Source organism: Aegilops tauschii, chromosome 5, assembly GCF_002575655.3.
Source record: "Aegilops tauschii subsp. strangulata cultivar AL8/78 chromosome 5, Aet v6.0, whole genome shotgun sequence".
In the NCBI taxonomy this organism is placed as follows: domain Eukaryota; kingdom Viridiplantae; phylum Streptophyta; class Magnoliopsida; order Poales; family Poaceae; genus Aegilops; species Aegilops tauschii.
Genome location: NC_053039.3, coordinates 301,936,056 through 301,945,566, shown reverse-complemented (window position 1 = coordinate 301,945,566; position 9,511 = coordinate 301,936,056). Strand labels below are relative to the sequence as shown.

At 43.8% G+C, this 9,511-nt stretch overlaps 1 protein-coding gene across 2 annotated transcripts; it reads right to left on the bottom strand.

Moving 5' to 3' along the window:
* Positions 1–2,844: 2,844 nt before the first annotated feature.
* LOC109787257 (polyadenylate-binding protein-interacting protein 8-like) lies at positions 2,845–7,115 on the bottom strand. 2 transcript variants are annotated; one of them, XM_020345815.3, is made up of 10 exons: positions 6,632–7,114; positions 5,867–5,980; positions 5,717–5,761; positions 4,343–4,415; positions 4,132–4,244; positions 3,985–4,044; positions 3,860–3,907; positions 3,682–3,750; positions 3,202–3,263; positions 2,845–3,124 (listed from the first exon to the last, which is right to left on the bottom strand). In XM_020345815.3, the coding sequence occupies exons 1-6, from the start codon at positions 7,007–7,009 to the stop codon at positions 4,003–4,005; spliced, it is 765 nt and encodes a 254-aa protein (XP_020201404.1). In that variant the 5' UTR covers positions 7,010–7,114; the 3' UTR covers positions 2,845–3,124; positions 3,202–3,263; positions 3,682–3,750; positions 3,860–3,907; positions 3,985–4,002. The 2 variants fall into 2 exon arrangements, with proteins under 2 accessions (XP_020201404.1, XP_073356360.1); XM_073500259.1 differs by lacking the exons at positions 3,682–3,750; positions 3,860–3,907 and having other exon boundaries at positions 2,989–3,124; positions 6,632–7,115.
* Between the last annotated feature and the right edge of the window lie 2,396 nt (positions 7,116–9,511).

Genomic DNA, 9,511 nt, shown 5'->3' with positions numbered 1-9,511 from the left:
AATCTCATACATCACATATATCATTCATCACATCCTTTTGGCCATATCACATCACTTAGCATACCCTGCAAAAACAAGTTAGACGTCCTCTAATTGTTGTTGCATGTTTTACGTGGCTGCTATGGGTTTCTAGCAAGAACGTTTCTTACCTACGCAAAAGCCACAACGGTGATATGCCAATTGCTATTTACCCTTCATAAGGACCCTTTTCATCGAATCCGATCCGACTAAAGTGGGAGAGACAGACACCCGCTAGCCACCTTCTGCATCAAGTGCATGTCAGTCGGTGGAACCCGTCTCACGTAAGAGTACGTGTAAGGTCGGTCCGGGCCACTTCATCCCACAATGACGCCGAATCAAGATAAGACTAGTAACGGTAAGCAAATTGGACAAATCGTCGCCCACAACTACTTTGTGTTCTACTCGTGCATAGAATCTACGCATAAACCTGGCTCATGATGCCACTGTTGGAGATCGTTGTAGAAATTTAAAATTTTCTACGTATCACCAAGATCAATCTATGGAGTCATCTAGAAACGAGAGAGAGGGGAGTGCATCTACATACCCTTGTAGATCGCGCGCGGAAGCGTTCAAGAGAACGGGGTTGATGGAGTTGTACTCGTCGTGATCCAAATCACCGATGATCCTAGCGCCGAACGGAAGGCACCTCCGCGTTCAACACACGTACGGAGCGGGGACGTCTCCTCCTTCTTGATCCAGCAAGGGGGGAGGAGAAGTTGATGGAGATACAGCAGCACGACGGCGTGGTGGTGGAAGTAGCGGGATCCCGGCAGGGCTTCGCCAAGCGCAAGCGGGGAGGAAGAGGTGTCACGGGAGGGAGGGAGGCGCCAGGGCTTGGGGTGCTGCTCCCATGCGCCTCCCCACTATATATAGGGGTGGAGGGGGCTGGTTTCTTGCCCTCCAAGTCCATTGGGGCATTGGCAAAGGTGGGGGAAAGAAATCCCATCATTTCCCTTCCCCACCGATTGTTATCCCCCTTTTTTGGGATCTTGATCTTATCCCTTCGGGATATGATCTTATTCCTTCTAAGGTGGGATCTTGGTGCGCCTTGACCAGGGGTGTGGGGCCTTGCCCCCACTACCCACGTTCATGTGGGTCCTCCCATGCAGGTGGGCCCCACTTCGGAACCTTCTAGAACCTTCCCGGTACAATACCGAAAAATCCCGAACATTTTCCGGTGGCCAAAATAGGACTTCCCATATATAAATCTTTACCTCCGGACCATTCCGGAACTCCTCGTGACGTCCGGGATCTCATCCGGGACTCCGAACAACTTTCGGTTAACCGCATACTAATATCTCTACAACTCTAGCGTCACCGAACCTTAAGTGTGTAGACCCTACGGGTTCGGGAGACATGCAGACATGACCGAGACGACTCTCCGGTCAATAACCAACAGCGGGATCTGGATACCCATGTTGGCTTCCACATGTTCCACGATGATCTCATCGGATGAACCACGATGTCGAGGATTCAATCAATCCCGTATACAATTCCCTTTGTCAATCGGTACGTTACTTGCCCGAGATTCGATCGTCGGTATCCCAATACCTTGTTTAATCTCGTTACCGGCAAGTCACTTTACTCGTACCGTAATGCATGATCCCGTGACCTAACACTTGGTCACATTGAGCTCATTATGATGATGCATTACCGAGTGGGCCCAGAGATACCTCTCCGTCATACGGAGTGACAAATCCCAGTCTCGATTCGTGCCAACCCAACAGACACTTTCGGAGATACCCGTAGTGCACCTTTATAGCCACCCAGTTACGTTGTGACGTTTGGCACACCCAAAGCACTCCTATGGTATCCGGGAGTTGCACAATCTCATGGTCTAAGGAAATGATACTTGACATTTGGAAAAGCTCTAGCAGACGAACTACACGATCTTGTGCTATGCTTAGGATTGGGTCTTGTCCATCACATCATTCTCCTAATGATGTGATCCCGTTATCAATGACATCCAATGTCCATAGTCAGGAAACCGTAACCATCTATTGATCAACGAGCTAGTCAACTAGAGGCTCACTAGGGACATGTTGTGGTCTATGTATTCACACATGTATTACGGTTTCCGGATAACACAATTATAGCATGAACAATAGACAATTATCATGAACAAGGAAATATAATAATAACCATTTTATTATTGCCTCTAGGGCATATTTCCAACAGTCTCCCACTTGCACTAGAGTCAATAATCTAGTTCACATAGCCATGTGATTAACACTCATAGTCCACATCGCCATGTGACTACACCCAAAGAGTTTACTAGAGTCAATAATCTAGTTCACATCATCATGTGATTAAGACTCAATGAGTTCTAGGGTTTGATCATGTTCTGCTTGTGAGAGAGGTTTTAGTCAACGGGTCTGCAACATTCAGATCCGTGTGTACTTCGCAAATCTCTATTTCATATTGTAGATGTTGCTACTATGCTCCACTTGGAGCTATTCCAAATGGCTGCTCCATTATACGTATCCGGTTTTCTACTCAGAGTCATCCGGCTTGGTGTTAAAGCTTGCATCGACGTAACCCTTTACGCCGAATTCTTCATCACCTCCACAATCGAGAAAACATTTCCTTATTCCCAAGGAAAATTTTGACCGCTGTCCAATGATCCATTCCTGGATCATTCTTATACCCCCTTGCCAGACACGTGGCAAGGCACATCGCGGTACACAGCATGGCATATCGTATAGAGCCTATGGCTAAGGCATAGGGGACGACCTTCGTCCTTTCTCTTTCTTCTGCCGTGGTCGAGCTTTAAGTCTTAACTTCACACCTTACAACTCAGGAAAGAACTCCTTCTTTGACTGATCCATCTTGAACTCCTTCAAGATTATGTCAAGGTATGTGTTCTGTGAAAGTCTGACATCATCTGTTCGGGTACAAGAGTCTAGGAGGACTATAATATCGACAACATAGTACTGAACTAGCATTCACATGCATCAATTGCCTAAACGGGTAGTTGACGAGTTGGCCTCTAGATAAAACACCTCATTTTCTAAGGCACAACTGATAGAGAGGCAACAGTTAATTATCAAGGCGCAGATTAGCATTGAAGGTTGTCCTGATTGGTGTCTTTGAAGGGACCACCCTGTTAAATATACAAGTAAAAATTATTTGATCTTGTCAATGAACAAAAAGTTGCGAATCAGGGGTGCATTATCAAACCTGATAGGAAGGCCTCTCATGTATATGCCGCTGGAGCTCAAAGCAATAATAGTGCCACTAACCTGTAATGCACATAAATGAAAGTATGTTTTAGACATTTAGTCTTCGTATCATGAGTAAAATCCATGCATGGCAAATAAACATTCTGGTGGTCAAAATAAAACGGAAAAATCTCTTCAGAAACACATTATAATTATTAGATATCTTGTAAAGAATGAACATAATAGCTAGAGATTTTAGATCACAACTTTGTTTTCAGTTTATTATTGTGATTACCAACATTAGAAAAATAATAGAAGAGTGTGAACATTAGGTAGCTCTTAGATTTATCAACATAAGATATATGCACAGGAAAATTGAGTGGGTCACACACATACAAGTGCGATGTTCACATGATAAGCACGGGGATGGACACACATATACTTATAGCAAAGTAAATTATATAACACAATAGAAGATATAATGGATTGAGATTATCACCTCCACGAACTCAATAAAAGCTATTTGAGTGGCATGGTTGTTATGACCCAAAAGCCTTACATGAGAAACCTATAATCCATTGAAACAAGGACACAAATGTATTATACTTGTTTTTCTTTTGCAAAAGTTAAAAAAATTGAACACAATTATATATTATGTTTTTGTTGAGTTTTCTAACCGAGCCAAAATATGTTTGGAAGAAGTCCTTTAGCTCGACGGCAGTGACCTATATGTAAAATTTAAAAGTGAAGTATTATAACCAATAGACAACATGTGCAAAGAAAATCCTTAGGCTATACATACCATATGTTCAATATTAATTCAATATACTGTCCTTGAAGACCTCTCCTTTTCCTCTTGAGGCTGCAGTAATATTGAACAATTTTTTTTGCATGAGGTATTGCTATCTAAGAATCACTTAACATTAAAGGATGTTTATGTTGTGCATACCCGAGGAAGAAACGAATGCTTGATAGGCACGATTGCATTCCTAGAAGGTGCTACCTTCAGAGGGTGAAGTCCTATAATGATCCCATCAAGATGCAGCGCAAGATACGCATCCCCTGAAAATGTGTAAAGGTTGTTGGTCTTCTTTACGAACTGCTGTCTATAGTGATTGTTGCTGAACATCAATATTTGAGCTTGTGATATGGTGACTAACCCTGATACTGAAACTCTATGAATGCAAAGCGAAAACCAGAAGTGGGGTCTCCGCAAAGACGGCAATCTACAACCTATTATGAAGAATAAACGATGTTTTAGTCACATTGTTTATGTAATGGTACATAACACTTATATTTATTTTCCTGTGTGGTGGAGAAGGGAACTAGAATTATTACACTATTTATGTTAATCACATAACTGCATGAAAATAGGTAGAACATCCCCCAAATATGCTCAATACATTATCTCACTACAACCGATTGATCAAGTGGAAAGTCCATTAGTTTGATGAAAACAATTAGATGATTTCATTAAACATGCTAACTAGTATGATCGTCTAACAAAAATAATCTTAGTAATATGGTAAATTCTTGTTAGAAGTGGATGGAGCTTTAGTTAATCAGTAGGAAAGGTGCATGGCGGATTACAGCAAAACAGGAAAAAAATAGGTTTCTTAATTATAAACAGAAAAGGTAGGCTACAAAGGGAAAATAGTTTACCTAACGCTTGTCGATGCTACATAGTCATACAATAAGCAATCATGTCAAACAAGTAGTATTTGATTCTTTAATTTATAATTTCAGTTTAACATACATGAATGCTTTATTTGTTTATCCCAAAGCACAAGTACTTTTTGACATTAATGCTAAATATATATGTTTTGTTTACGAATAATGTTCTATTTCCACGCCGTAGTATGATGTAAACACTTCAGTAGCGCAGAACAAAGATCTTGGAATATCAACACACTCTTTACTATTTAAGATATGAAGGCAAAGATTTAAACTTGCACTTGAAATTTCTATTTTTAACCTCTGGTAAAATAATAAGATCTATTAATGTAACTAGCATATCATAAGTTCGATAACGTGAAAAAATAAATATGCTAAATAGCCATGTCCTGTGCAGGAGTACATTCTCATACCCCCAAAAGGAATCCAAACATCAAATGATAAATTCTTCTAAGAATCATAATTAGACACATCGAGTTCACCCGTCTATTTCACCTCGCACATGCATACTTACAAAATCAAAGCATCCTTCCCGTACACCGTCACACAAAATCATTCGCAATATAAGCCTAGGTATAGCTAGCTAGCTACAAGCTATGCGCTCCATATATGATTTACAACAATATTGGCATAGAGAAATATGCTATAGCAATTAAATTGCACGCTAAACTAAAGTAAGAGATATATAATACATAAACCTGCAAATAAAAGTAATATTAGCCATCAATCGGTCAAGCATCCGAACTTGAGAAAGTCAAGCATGTGAACTGATCGATGGAGAGCATACATTGTAAATATAGCAATCTGTGCAAGAGTATGCATATTTTTATCATGTTTAGAAGGGTGGGAATTAGACATACGACTCCGCATATACCAAAGAGCCCAGCCAACATTTCTTCGGTGACCTGAAACAAACAAATGTCCCATCCAAAAGTGACACATCACTTCAGATTTGCAAGTTACACAAAAATTTCACTTTTATTGCACATGGAAATGGCATTAATTCTTACGGTGTGATCAATATCGCCAACATAAGTTGTTCTTCTCACAAATTCTTCGTTGTGGATCCTTTGAACCCGGTAAGAATGCCTGGCCCTTCCCTGTTGCGAGTAGTTGCTAACCCTCTGTAAAAATGTGTAATCCATTAAATTACCAAACAAGTAATGAAAGCAGCGTCATATTTGAAGAACAGTATAACTAGGATGGCTCAGAAAATAACATTGTAGCCATTGCTGAACTGTGTTGCATAGTTGAAATGATCAGAACGTTTCATAAATCCAAAAGAGAGGGATGTTTGAAGCGGCTAAGAATTACATACACCATATTTCTCAAAGAGAAAAAGAATTGATCTGCCTTGGATTTGCCAAAAAAAAGGCAAACATGACATGGGCTAAAACTGGGAAGACAAGAGCTAGGTCTCGAGCACAATTAATATTGAAAGATTCAGAAAATTACAATCAAGGTCTTGAACGGATCAACCATGCTCTGTCCATGGGCCTCAAAAAAACAATGATCTGTCCAACCAGAAGAAGAGAAGATCCAAGAAGATGCTTGATTCAGAAAGGAAACTCCAGAATGAAATCAAGAATGGAGGTCAAGGACGAAAGAAAAAGTGCAGCAGGAATTGCAAACGAAGATTTGTTTAGAAAAGGAGGATGACCCCCGGCCAATTGCAAACGAAGATGGATCTGCATGCATAAGTATGCATCTATAAGTGTACGCCTGTTGGACATAGATATGCGATATGTAGCTAGCACTTTGTCTCTTTAGCTTACTGATGATCTTCTCCAGGTCCTCGTTGGGACGGCATTGCCGATGTAGACGCCGGTGCCGTGTGCAGGGTAGCCGACCACCGTGGGATCCTGCAAGTAGAGCCCCTGCGTCACGACGAACTCCGGCGCGTCCGCGGAGAGCCCCCTCCTTGATCCGCCCCCAACGCGCCACCACGGCACGAACTCCCTGGCGAGCGGGTTAAACGCGGCGGCAGCGCCCACGGGCAAAGACTCCTTGGCGAGTGGGTTCAGCACGTCGGCGGCGGCGCCCATGGGCACAAACTCCCTGGCAAGCGCGTTGAGCAGCGCGGCGGCCGCCGTGCCTGTCGTCTGGACTGTCTGGTCCGCCGGCGTCGCACCGCTTCCTCGCACCGCGTCCATGGATGCTCGAGCCGAAGAGAAACGGTAGAGCTAGCACTGGAACTGGACTGGAGTGCTATCTCCGGCTTGTATTTATGCAGTACACTCCCGCGCCGCATGATCCTAAGGATAGAGGGCAAAAGTCAACCGTAGACTCGCTGCAGAAGGGACAGCGCCGCGCGCTCTACGGCAGCTTCCCTGACGTCAGTTTCCACTTTCCGGATAACGTGTTGTCACGTACAAGGGTATGGTTACCACGCTCACTGACATGCGGGGCCGAAAACGCTGTGGGGGCACAACCGCAGGAAGAATCGTTGCGGTGTGTTCAGATAGATGTGCGAGGCTAGGCTGCGGAGGCGCGTCTAGACTCTCGGGCATAGTTTAAAAAACCGGACCGGACCAGCGGTCGAACCGGAAAAAACCGGAACCGGCAGCCTCATCGGTTTTTCAAGCTAATAAGACCGTTCTGCAATTAGACCGGAAAAACCGATCGAACCGCCGGTTTTCTGGAAAACCGGTGAAAAAACCGGGCCATTAAACCGGGAAAAACCAGGAAAAAAGTTCTAATAGAAATTGGGAAAGTGGAATTCGATCCAAGGGCATGTGAGCAGTAGGCGGGGCCTGCCCATGGCCCAATAACCAACTTGGTTGTGCTACTTTGTTGTCCACTACATGGTTATAATTTTATTTGACCATTGTTTCACTCTATATTAACACATATATTAATTAATACAAATTATTTTATTTCTTAAAAAACTGACAATTGAACCGGTGAACCGGCGGTCTGACTGGTAAAAACCTGAACCGGCAACCTTTCCGGTTTGATTTCCGGTTCGGTTTTTTAAACTATGCTCTCGGGTAGGATTTGAAAGAGTAATGCTACACGTACAAACGAGTTACAAGGTTTTACAAAAAGGGTTAATTTGATTGGTCAATAGGTGGGGAGGCGGCCCACCCCCCTGAAAATCAGGGAGGGGGCAAGTTTGTGATTGGTTAGTAGATGGAAAAAATCCTAGTCAGCGTGTAATTGCGTGTAACTCTTTGTATGTTTAGCATTATTGGATTTGAAATGGTAGTGCGGACGCGGAGTATGTGATCGCGAGCTCCTGTGAGCTCGGAATCACATCCGTCCAGAATAGCTGTAAGATTGGAAACGGACCAGACAGCGGGTTCACGCGCAGCAGTAATGTGCTGGCATGTGGGCCTGAGGGAACGGAAGTGCGGACGCCGTCCACGGTGAGACGACAGAGCCGTGGATCGAGTAGCCGCCGGCGTTCTGATCCGTGGACCAGATCACCAGATTCCGGTAGCTCCGTGACGTCGCACAGTAAATGCGGGTAGGTGCGCCGCTGGTAGGTAAGGCAGCTAAATCGGGGTAAGTTTTCTACTCGGGCGGCCGGACAGTGGGGATATCTACAGCGGCGACAGCGGCAGAAAGCTCGGAAGATCACCGGCGGCCATGGAGTTCCTGATGCAGCCTATAAACAGGTCAGAATCTGATCTACGCCCCCCTTTTGTTGAAGTGGATCTGCTTGTTTCACCGGGAGTGCATCGGCCCGCACTTATAATTCCTGTGGGATTTTACAGACCACTGCTAGAGGAGGTGAATGACAACGACGGCAGCATGGAGCGGATGCGGTTCGCGGCGAGCGCCGCGCCAGGGTTAGATGTTCCACCGGGGGCAGCTTCTAGTGCGGACGGCCAGATTTGCCCGGAAGGGGAGGCGCCAGAGGGAGGGAGTGCAGAGAAGGCGCAGTGTTCAGAGCAGTCAATAGAGCAAATGGACCCCAAAACGCCAGGATGGACACAAAGGTACTACTGATTCTAGTTTGGAATTCCTTACGATTTGAACTTACAGTAGTTAAGAAAGCAGAAGGAAAAACGTAGTTGGTAGCAGAAGGTGATAGGTCAGTGGAAATTCAGACATTGTATATCATGTATGAGTTCTCTTCTGGAGGAAAAAAGTGATGTGAAAAGTACAAGATGTCAACTGGGGATATCATATATTGATTGTGTGGATTCGCTCATGAAGTAGAGATATATAAGCTGTCAACTGCAATAATTGTTTATGTCAGGCATACATGCTTCAGTTTTCAGTAAACCAAAAGCACCACCTTAATTGAACTCCTTTTCAATTTGAGCAGAGAGCATGAGGGTTCCGAGTATGTATTTGCAACCTAAAATGAATAGACCATCGTGTGGACAAAATAGTTGTGCATTCTAGATTTGATGGAAAATTATACATAGCCTATATGTAGCTGATTGATATGTCAGGCCTCAGTTTTAGCAGAGTGATCAAACATCTTATGTGTACTTGTTTTTGCCCATTGAGCAGAGTGCGCATGGGTGCTGCTGCGCCCGGTAGGGCTCCTTGTGCAGATAGAGTAACCGCCTTCGAGAAGACTGTACGGCGATTTGCGGAGGATCCAGGTGACATTGTAATTGTTCCAAAGATAGGAACATCATTCGACACGCTTGGTGAAGCATACGACTTCTATAATTTATATTCATGGGAAAAAGGCT